Below are 11,600 nucleotides of genomic sequence, written 5' to 3'. Positions count from 1 at the left end.
AGCGACTGTCCCATCAAAATGCCCACAGTGACAAAGCTGAGAAGCCCTGGCCTGTCCTCTTCCTGTGCCTGTGGTGGTTCAAGTTAGACCTGGAGGGCAGGAAATCACCCTCCATTCTGTGTGCAGAGGATGTGTCTGCTTTGAAGGGACCATGTGCATGAGTGTAAGGTGTAAGAGGTGACATTAGAATGAAGAGTGTCTGTGGGGATCAGAACATAAACCCACCCACAAAACCCCCTTGCCCCACCCTTCCTCCTGCAAACAAGACTCTCATTTGTTGTTTTCATTCCTCTTTGACCCCCAGAGATTTTTTTCTTCCATTTTCTCTGCATCCAGGGCCATGTCTTCCCACTGAGCTCTCCATGCCAAGGCCAGAGAGACTTTCCAAAACCCATTTTTCTTCATGTCCTTGCCCTGCATACAGGCCCTTAGTCCTTCACACAAACCCTGGCCCAAGCCTCCATCTAGCACACAAGAACCTCTCTGGGAAGATTATTGCCTGCTACCCAGGCTCAGGGCTTATCTTTCCTCTGAGGACACCTCTGCCCAAGCGTCACCTCATGAGCAGTTTGCTCCCAGCCTCATTCCTTTGTAAGTACTTTTCCTTCCTAGAAAGCCCCTCCTTCTCTGTACCTGGTTCATTCTTTCTTGTACCACAGGATATGAGCCCTCTGCTTGGCATAAAGGAATATAATAACTGTCTCATCACTGTGTGTCACCACATCACAGAGTGATCGCCCAAAGACTGGGCACTGAGACTTCTGTCTTTCGTTCCTAGAGCATAACACTATCCTTGTCACTTAACTAGCAGCTGTTCTAGAATGGTCACTGATTGGAAGGATAAGTAGGTTGGAAGGGAGGGAGGAAGAGAAGAAGGGAGGGAGGAAGGGAAGGAGTAAAGAAGGGAGGACAGAAGGAAATAAGGACACGAAGGAAGAAAAAAGAGATGGAAAAAAGAGATAAAGGGAGTAAGGGGAGAAAAACAGGGGAGAGAAAGAAGGGAGGACGAAAGATAGGAAAGGAAAGGAGGGACAGAGAAAGATGGAAGGAAGGAAGACTAGAAGGAAGGGAGAGAACAATGGACACTTTGAAGGGAGGGGGAATTAATGAAGAGAGGTGGGAAGTAAAGAATGAAGGGAGGAAGAATAGAAAGGAAGAAGGGAGGGAAGAAAGCAAAGAATGAGGAATAGAAAGAAGCTAGTAAACAATAGATGCTTTAAAAGGGAAGGAAGAAAGAAAAAGAAAGAAGGGATGGAGGGAAGGAAGAAATAATTGAAGGAAAAGAGAGAACAATAACATCTTTAAAGGGAAGGGGAGGAGTGGAAAGGAAGAGGAGGGGTTTAGAGAGATGGAAGAAAGGGAGGGAGGAAGGGGAAAAGAGAGGGAAGGAAAGGGGAAGAAGAGGAGAAAGGGGAGAAAACATACATGGAAGGAATAATGAATGGAGGTAAGGAGGGAATAGACGGATTGTGGGATGAATGAACAGATGGATGGATGGATGGATGGATGGATGAAGGTACAGGTGAATAAAAAGAAGAAGAGATTTTGGAAGAAGGAAGGGAGGAATGGTGAGATGGATGGATGGATGAAGGATGAGTGTATGGAGGCATGCATGGATGAATAGAAGGAAGGATGGACAGGAGGCTGGGGAGAGCCTCTCTCCAAGCCGAAGCATGACTCTGATGAGACTGTCACGTTAAAAGAAGAGCATGAACAGTGTGTCACTTCAACTTTGCTACTTTTATTGCACGATTATATATCTTGCCGAAGATGCCCCCAAGGAACACAATGCATGAGGACAGAAAGCATCTTGAGTAGCAAAGAGCCCAATGATGTGGCAGAGCAGCTCTCCTCCTTGTAAGGACATCAGAAAACAAGGCCGTTCCTTTCTCGGTGCAGGAGGCCTTCACTGGGGCCCCTAGGAGGTTGGCACTTCTGATGAGTTCTATGAAGCATAGTAGGTGGTGGATGGCAGTGTAGGAAGGAAAAGATTCTAGCTAAGTCATAATGAGCTGTGCACAGGGCTTTCCTGGTTTCTCTATGGCTTTTGGCTGTTGCTTGGCAGGAATTGGTGAGCTGAGGCTGGCTCAACGGTCAGCAGGCTTGCTGGCCGCAGGCTGGGGAGCTGCAGCCTCACGGGTGATCGGGCTGGCGGGTTTAATGTCGGAGGGCTGGCAGGGAGTCTCATCTGAGACCTCTGTCTTGCAGGGTGTTGAGTCGGCACAGTTGGGTTGGCTGGAAGTCGAATTTTTGCACTCAGGTTTAGAGTTGTCAGAATCGGTGCAAGGCTGGCGGGAGCAGACAGGGCGGTAAGAGTAAGAAGCCAGGCAGGTGGGGCGGCGCAGGATGGAATAGCAGGAGCGGTAGCAGGCAGGGCGGTACGTGATGGATGTCACGTATGGCTGCCTGAAGGTAATGGGCCCAGAGCAGATGGGGCGGCAGATGGGGCGGCAGGAAACTGGACTGCAAGGCTGCTTGCAGGAACTGGGTATGTAGAAAGTGCGAGGGGGGCAAGCTGGTTGGCAGACGGCAGATGCCGAGGACCCCGGTCGGCAGCAGAGTGGTTGGCAGGAGGTAGATGGGCAGGAAACAGGCTCGCAGCAGACAGAACGGCATCGTTTGACTATGTAGCAGGAAGGTTGGCACGGGCTGGGCACACACACAGACGGTAGGCAAGGACTGGGCTCAGGGCAGACAGGTTGGCAAATACTAGAGACACAACATGAGGAGTCTTGGCAGCTGCTAGAGACACATGATGGCTCACAAGGGCTCTGAACACAGCAGACAGGACGGAGACAAACAGGCTCACACACCAGAGCCATACAGGCAGTTGGCTGACAAGCACTGGACTCTGAGCAAGGTGGCTCACAGGCACTGGAGCCACAGCAGACTGGCTGGCAGCTACTGGCTGCAGAGCAGACAGATGGACAGCAGCTGGGTGTCGGGCACACTGGCTGACAGCAAGCAGGCTCACAGACCACGGGCTCACAGACCATTGGTTGACAGGAAGCAGGCACTGTGCAGACAGCTGAGCAACAGCTGGGCTCACAGATCAGTGGCTGGCAGGATGCGGGCAAGCAGAGGATTGGCTGGCAGGGTGTAGTCTCACAACACACAGGCTGGCAGCTGCTCACGGAACAAGGAGGCTGGCACAGGGTGGCCTCACAGCACACAGGTTGAGCACAGGTACTCATAGAGCAGGAAGGCTGGCAGATGGTGGCCTCGCAGCACACAGGTTGACAGCAATTGCCCACAGAGCAAGAAGGCTCGCAAACAGTGGCCTCGCAGCACACAGGCTGGGCACAGCTGCTCACGGAACAAGAAGGCTCACAGATGGTGGCCTCGCAGCACACCGGCTGGCAGCAACTGCTCACGGAACACGAAGGCTGGCAGCCTTGTGAGCCACAGCCAGATGAGCCACAGCTGTCCTCACAAGTCACCAGCTGCCATGTCTGGCTCCGGCAGGAGCTCGGTAGGCAGATGGGTCCTCCACAGCTCACCTCAGTAGAGCAGAGGGAGACGGCTGGCAGGGAGGGGCATTTCCTAGAACAGCAGCAGCCAGACATGGTGGAGGTACCTCTGCTTCTAGTGAGTGCTGGGAGGTAGCTGCCTGAGTGTGACATCTCTCCAAGGCCCTCCCTTATATAGTCCCTCACTGGTGCATGTTGTTTGGGGGGCCCCTGCCTCTTTTCCTCGTTATTGTTTGGGCCCTGTTTCTGGAGGAACCTCTTATTATGCCATCGTCTGTTGACCTAGAAGTTGTTTGCCTGCCCATAAAGAAGATGTTTATTTACTGACTTGCTAAATATGGGGTCCTGGAAGCTACAGGTAGTCTTGGGATCAGCATCATCACTTCCACAGTGGATGGTCTCTATATCCTAGCATCATGAAGAAGGAAAGAAGAAAGAAGCTTATAATTTAGCTGCCTTCTGCCTTTCCACTTCGACTCCCCGGTTAGGCTCAGATGTCTACAGGAGTATGATCACCTACCCTGTAACAGGCAAACAAGCCAGGAGCAGGCTTACTACACTGTCACGATAAGCTTCGCAGAGGCACCCAGGGAGGGTTGGAGATGCACAGTGAGGAGCTCCGTCGTGGGTGGGACATCCAAACTGAACTGTCAGGGTCTCTGGTCCACAGCCTTCCTCTGAGGCTCAGATTATTCTCCCCAGTGACAGATGGAGAACTGGGGGGACAGGAAAAGAAAAGTGAAGTCACTTGATGAAGGTTGCTCCAGTCCTCACCCCATGTAGGCTTCCAGCAAACCCAACTTCTTTCCCCAACCCTCGCAATGGGGTTTCTCTGTGTATCCCTGGCTGTCCTGGAACTCGCTCTGTAAAGCAGGCTGGCCTCAAACTCAGAGATCCACCTGTCTCTGCCTCCCCAGTGCTGGGATCAAAGGCATGAGCCACTGCTGCCTGGCTCAAATTTCTTATAGGAAAAAAAAATGAATTCATTTACAATGCATGTGTGCATACATATGCCATGCACACCTGTGGAAGTAAGAGGACAATTCAAGAGCCAGTCCTCGCCATCTACCACGTGGATCCTGGGGACTGAACTCAGGTCATCAGGCTTGGTGACAAGTACCTTTACCTGCTGAGCCATCTCACTTGCTCCAAAACTGAACTTTCTCAGCAGACATCATCAGTGTCACATATAATAGATTCAAGCAGTGATGCCATCTCCCATCCTCTTCTATTAGCTTCCCTACCCACGAGCATTTGTTCCATCTGTCCCTGGAAAGTGCTAGACATACATTCTCCATCTTCTCCTCCCATGTGTATCTCAAGCATTCGGTGTATCTCCAGAGTGCCCTTGTCTCAGATGCTGGCTGAGTGGTTGTGCCCATTCCCGGTGTGTGGTAGACACCAGGGTATGGTGGTGGCACTGTTCCAGCTTACACACAGAAAAGACCCCATTTTGAGAGATTTTGAGAGCTCTTAGAAGAAAGATACTGGAACCAGCAAGATGGCTTAGAGGGTAAAGGTGGCTATCACCAAGCTTTACAACCTGAGTTCGATTCTGGGGCCTCACATGGTAGAAGGAGAGAACCCACTCCTGAAAACTGTCCTCTGACCTCCACACATATGCCACGCTCCATGCATACCCCCCACATGCACACAACATAAAGACGTGTACAAATATTGTTGTCTGGACGTTCATCTGCACTTATTTTGTTGCTGCATTTATTCCTGTGCAATAAATTTTTGTTTCTTCCATTTCTTCTGGGATCTTTTTCTTCCGTGCAACCTCCTCTTGCGGCTTGGGAACAATTGGTTCCTTTTCAGTGAGGGTCTTCTCAATGTGACAGGGGGAGCACATGTACAGGTTAATCCCGCCGTGAGCTCTCTAAGTGTGTCAGCATATCTCAGCTACTTTGTTCACCGGATATGTTCAATGACTAGAGAAGCTACAGCTACACCCATAAGTTCAGCACTGCTCTGTGCATTTTTAAACTCAGCACTCTTTTTTTTTTTTTTTTTTTTGGACACCAACCCTGCGTCCAGCCCCACTGTTTGGCCTGGGCACGCCTACCGACTCCAGCACAGTGTTTCTTTAAAGTGACATCTCTCCAATATGCCAGCTGGTGGCATTTCAGATATGCACACTTTTGATGGCCTGGACAGTTTCATGGGTGTTCTTAAAGTGAACACAGAGGTTTGAACCACTTGATTAGCCTGATTTTTTTTTTTGTAGTGTTTTCTGGGTCAAAAGAATAGCCAACCATCTTCACAGGTCACCTCAGGCCGCTTCCAGGAAGAGCAAATATTAATTTTTTTAAAAGGACGATACTTCCAGGCTCCATGAAGCGAAAGGACAAAAGTGGCTTTTCAGGTTGGTCCCTCAGGCACTGTGAAAAAGACTCCTCCTTGCTGCTATTTGAGATGAGGTGAGAAATGAACCACAGGTTTCCAAGCACCAAAGATAAGCCTTCTTGCCCAATGAGTGGCCAATCTTGCCTGTGTTTTCATCATCCATGCAGTTTAGCCTCCCCTGGAAGGTTGACCATCGTTCACCTCTCCCTTCATGCATTAACATATGTCATTATTCACTCAGTTTCTCCATCAACTAGGACAGCACTGGGGCCCATGGGAGTGATACAGAAAGAATGACCAGAAATTTCAGTCATGAGGTACAGGTTAAAAGAGAGATTTACACACCCATGAGCAATTGTAACATATTGTGATGAGTACTGTAATTGAGGGACATGCAAGAGCTTTGGGTACTGGAGAAAAATCTTCATATGGATTTTAGGAAGTTAGGAAAGCTTCCTCAAGTAATAAGATGGCCAACTAGCATCCTCAAGGGATGATAAAAAAATCTCAGTCTGTGGAAACCGAAGACTCAAGAGCGGGATACATTTGGGAAATAGTCTGACAGTTAATACAGTTTGGAACAGTAGGGATGAAGAGCACAGGAGACAGGAAGAGACAGCGACGGGCCCAAGCTATAGAAGGTCTTGAGTAAGAAATTAGATTTAGTAATGGTACTTGGGGATTTAATCAAGGAAGTAAGGGGTTTGCTATTTTAGAAATCTCTACCTATGGGGATGGGAGAAAGAGGACAAGTTTATAGGCAGAGAAACCATAAGGAGGCTGGGTAATTACCCAAAAGCCTCCTGGTGACAACCTGGACCTGGAAGCTCATTGGACTAGACCAGTGGGAGAGGTTTTATGGCAAAAGAATCTAGATGTGTCCATGGTTGAAACTAGAGGGGATCACCATTCTTTGAGACAAGCCTTTTGAGCTGGGGGGATGGGAGAGGTAGAGAGCTCATCAACTCCCTATCATTTATAGGTCCTCTCCATCTGCTTCTCTTCCTCAGCTAAGCCAGTGGTGACATTGTACTTGGTGATAACTAAAACAAAGGAACAAAAAACCATCATAATTCTCTGGTGAGAACTGGCTGGGAGGGCATTGTCCTTTATCCTGGGGTATTATCTCCTCAATGAATCCCCCCTATAAATGAAGTGGCAGCTTTCCTGACCATGTAGACTATTCCTACTTGACTCATCTTCAAAGCATTCTTCACCCTTTAGCATCATCCAGGTGCCATAAGGGCAAGGACTTTGTCTATTCACTGCCACATGCCTGGCACCCAGAGTCGAGACTGATACATAAGCAGTGCACAATGACCATTTATTAATGGACAAATGAGAACCTCTGTGTCCAGCTAAGAAGGGTAACCCTTGCAGGTAACTCAACGAAATCACCACCTCTGCTCAGGCATCCAAGTGCCATGGCTATGAGCAATGGAATGATCAGTTGCTCTGAATCACAGCGACTCGGTGCGAGCCGTTGGTCTTTAGGCAGGCTTGTCTCATTGTCCCATTCCTTCTGCAGCTGTGAGCTTGTACTGGGGACTGAAAAGTCTGTTTTTAAAAGGCCAGTTATACATAAAAAGTGACTGAAATAATACAGTTGCTTTCCATAAGAAAACCCCAAATTGAAAGCGCAATTGGCTATAGAAATACATCTGAGATGGTTGAAAGTAAAAAGACTGATAATATCAAGTGCTAGCAGGGGCATGGAGCAACTGGAACTCTCAGACATGGCTAATTGGAATATAAAATGATACAACCACTTTGCAGCAATTTGGTATTTTCTTACATGTTTAAATATTCAATTGCCATTTCCACAAAAGTACAATTCCTGGATATTTTTCCAAAAATAAATCAAAACATGTGTTTATATGAAAACTTATACATGTATGATCCTGGAAGCTTTATTTATAACAACCAAAAATGATAAATGACCCAAGTGCTTTTCAATTGATGGGTGAATTTTTAATATCATCTTTCCATAAAATAAAATACTATTCAATTTTTTAAAAAAAGAAAAGAAAAAAACTAGGGTTTTGAGAGCCAGCTCAGTGGAGTACTTGCATAAGAACAAGGACCTGAGTTTGATTCCCAGAACCCCGGTTTTTAAAAAACAAGCCTGGCACCAGTAGAAAGCTCTTGTAATCCCAGGGATAAGGGGGTGGAGAGAGGTGGATCCCTGGAACTCACTGGCCACCCAGTCTACCTACTTAAGGAGTTTCAGACCAGTGAGAGACCCTGACTCAAAAGAGAAAAGATGAACAGTGCCCAAGGAACGTATCCAAGGCTGCCCTTTGACCTCCACATATGCATGTATACCCACATACACATGTGCAGTCATACACAGGAGCATGGCACATGGAGAGAGAGAGAGGAGAGAGAGAGAGAGAGAGAGAGAGAGAGAGAGAGAGAGAGAGAGAGAGAGAAACTATGGATACTGGCTATTTGAATGAGTACCAAAGCCACTGCATTAAGGAAGAAGAATTCACACCTTATGACTTCTTTCCTGATGAAATAGTAGACACAGGAGAGTGCCTCATAATATAAAGAGCTGATAGCTGCTGCTGAGGAGCGTGAACTACTAAAAGAAGGAACCAGGGAATTTGGAGAGTGGTGGAGCCTTCCATGAACAGAACGCAGTAATGATGCCATAAGAACAGTATGTGCAATGGTCAGGTCTCATGGGACTGGGCACCACAGTGGTAGCATCTAACAGTATGTAAGTTACATAGCAGTAAAATACACTGACCTATAGAAGCTTATGAAATTCTCAAAGAATACGTTTTGGGAGATTGTTTTTAATGAAACAGAAAAAAAATAATAAAGGCAACACAGTAGAAGCAACAGCCTCCCGCTTGTGCTTGTGAATATGCTTGGGGGGGGGGCTTCCTGAGACACTTGTCAGTAAAGAAACCTGAGCAGTCAGCTGGCTACTTCTCCTCTCTTTGTTCCTATGGTGTGAATCCTTTTAAGAATCATTACCCTGTTTATAGTCAGGAATATACATGCATACACACACACACACACACACACACACACACACACACACACACATGTTACTGGCCAAGAATTGTGGCGCACACCTTTAATCCCTGCACTAAGGAGACAGGGGTAGGCAGATCCGAATTCAAGGCCAGCCTGACCTACACAGGGAGTCCCAGACCTGCTAGGGCTACATAGTCAGACCCTGTCATCCCTCGCTTTCCTTTGTAAAAGTGGAAATAAATACTATTCTCTCGGTGCAAGAATGGATTTTATTTAACCCATGTGTCGCTTGAAATGGTTCTTAACAAGGGGTTGACTCCACTAGCACTTGAGCTCGAACTCCCCAGCGAGGCTCCTTCAGTGCATGTGTCCTTCCCTTCCTCTCAGTAGAGTGACTGCGACTGGGTCCAGGACACGAAAAAGAAAGCCTGCCCCTCAGGAGGAAGCCAGGACCAGAACATGTGACTGAAGGAGGATCTGAGCCCCACACTAACATCTTCAGAAACTGCGCATCTACACAGTCTGGCTGCAGAAATCCCCGACATTCACAACCAACCTGGGATGGGTTTATAATGCCAGCCACATGGTAGTCTGAGGCAGGAGGATTACAAGTTTAAGGATAGCCAGGGCAACTTAGTGAGAGCCTGTCTCACAACAAAAAAATAAAAGGGGGCCTTGGGATGCAGCCCAAGGGTAGAGGTTTTGCCTAGCCTGCAATTGAAGCTCTAAGTTCAATCTCCAGCATTGAAAAAATAAATAAATAAATAAATAAATAAATAAATAAATAAATAAATAAAATAAAGCACCAACATTCTTTTACCGAAGCCTCCTCCTCTGACTTTGCCACAAGATTCAGGCCAAGCCTGAAGTTCTGCAAAACTACCCTAGAACCAGAAAACAGAAAATAGGCATGGATCCTGAGCAGAATTAAATACAGTAAAATCAGCATTTACCTTGCAGCTTTTAGAAACACAGCCTTCAGGCATCCCAGGTCCTAGAGCTGATGGATACCACAGTTAATGGTGACACCCAGGTATTGGTCAAAGTCTCCCTAAGTGAAACTCACACTGCACACAGAGGCTTCTGTCTACAATCTACCTAAACCTCTACCTGCCAGGTAGAGAATTACCTGTGTTCCTGTTAAAAACACAGATCCCAGGCCACACCCTGAAAGCATCCCTTATGTTTCAGGGAGGGCTCCAGAATCTACAGTTCTAACTAGCCTCCCAGGACCCTGCTACAGAAGATCAGCCAAGTGTATTGTGCAGTCCCTAGGTGGATGCCATCGTAAATCTTCCTAGTAGGCCCTGGGAGGGTTGAAGGAAGAGGCCAGAGGACTGAGAGGGTGGAGCCAGCATGCTTGAATTTATTAAAAGATTGACAATGTTTCAGAGAAGCAGAAAGCTGGGGTGAGCCAACAGGTCCAAAGAGTAAGAGAATGTCTCATAGCTGCAAGGCATTTGACTCCATGCAAACAAAGCCTGGAACATTGAACTTGGTGACCACCTCATTGGAACCCAGCTTTTATTTCTTGCCAGGAAATGGCTCTTTGGTCCAGAATTCCTCAGACACCAGGGCAAGCTCTCCTCTCAGAAATAACATGAGAGGCAGGTCACTGTCTTGGAGGTATGAAGGAGTCCGGAGATGAGGAGGTCTCCATCTGGAGTAGGCAGAGGGTGTCCCCAACACTGCCTCAGTTATAGGGGGGAAGGTCTTCATTTCGTTTCACACACAGGTGTGGGCTGACAGCACACTGGACCACAGCACCCGGAGGAGCCACAGCACCCGGAACCACAGCAGCTGCCTCCACAGCCCCCGCAGCCTCCGCAGCCCCCGCAGCCAGATCCACAGCAGCTAGACCCGCAGCCAGACCCGCAGCAGCCAGATCCGCAGCCAGAGCCTCCGCAGCCACAGCAGGAGCCGCAGCAGGAGCCGCAGCAGGAGCCGCAGCAACCACAGCAGCCCTGTTGACAGCAACACTCCTCACAACAATCTTGTTCCTGGGAGCAGCAATTGAGGCAGTCTCCCGGGCAGCACCCCATGGTCCCAGCCGGTCAGGTCGCAGGTCAGGAACACACGCGGCCGAACTTCCCCTAGGTCTGACAGTGGCCAGCTGGACAGCAGCTTTTATATCCCCTCACCCAGGGGTGTTGGCACAGGGGACAGGATGTTTGCTTTGTTATTATTTATGCTGGTTTCCATAAGAACGTCTCATTAGCTGGCTGTTTATTTTCCAGCCATGAGTACCTCAACTCATAAAAAAAAAGCCCCACTCGTCCCAACTGCTATTTGTCCAGAGGGTAAAAATACATCTGGGAAAAGACCTGTCATTAGCCAGGTTGGAGAGAGGAAGGAGAAGCTGGCCAAAGAATCTGTTCTGGCTCCTCTCCCGAATCTTCTCTCACAGCAAAAAGGAGACTCCTCTGGCCATGTAGCCTGTTTTCATGGATGCTGACCCTAAGGAACTAGAAGAATAAGAACATATGAGCCTTCTGTCCACACGGAGGCTGCAGCCAAGGATCTGATGCTGTGGCCCCTCCCAGGTAGAATGGCATTCTCTCCCCAGCCATGTGAGCAAAGCAAATATTTGTGTCTGTGTGAGGTATGTGGATGTGTGCTGCACATTTGTTTAGGCTTGGCAGGTGAGCATCAATCACGAGTAATAACTGACTTGTGAAATGCAGATAGACTCACCATAAAACTGCAGAAGGCTGGGGAGCCACATTCTCTCTGGGCTGCCATGGGCTGAACATTCACACTTCTCTCTACACAGGCAGGAAGAGCTCGGAG

At 48.2% G+C, this 11,600-nt stretch overlaps 2 protein-coding genes across 2 annotated transcripts; both read right to left on the bottom strand.

Annotated features, from left to right (window-relative positions):
- Positions 1 to 1,721: 1,721 nt before the first annotated feature.
- Positions 1,722 to 3,690, bottom strand: LOC114706911 (keratin-associated protein 16-1). The gene has a single exon (XM_028889447.2). The coding sequence runs from the start codon at positions 3,621 to 3,623 to the stop codon at positions 2,088 to 2,090; it is 1,536 nt and encodes a 511-aa protein (XP_028745280.2). The 5' UTR covers positions 3,624 to 3,690; the 3' UTR covers positions 1,722 to 2,087.
- Positions 3,691 to 10,156: 6,466 nt separating this feature from the next.
- Positions 10,157 to 11,260, bottom strand: LOC114706943 (keratin-associated protein 17-1). The gene has a single exon (XM_037201320.1). The coding sequence runs from the start codon at positions 10,850 to 10,852 to the stop codon at positions 10,526 to 10,528; it is 327 nt and encodes a 108-aa protein (XP_037057215.1). The 5' UTR covers positions 10,853 to 11,260; the 3' UTR covers positions 10,157 to 10,525.
- Between the last annotated feature and the right edge of the window lie 340 nt (positions 11,261 to 11,600).

This window comes from Peromyscus leucopus, chromosome 8b (assembly GCF_004664715.2).
Source record: "Peromyscus leucopus breed LL Stock chromosome 8b, UCI_PerLeu_2.1, whole genome shotgun sequence".
NCBI classification, from domain to species: domain Eukaryota; kingdom Metazoa; phylum Chordata; class Mammalia; order Rodentia; family Cricetidae; genus Peromyscus; species Peromyscus leucopus.
The sequence above is the reverse complement of the archived record's forward strand: the minus strand, read 5'-3'. Positions and strand labels throughout refer to the sequence as shown.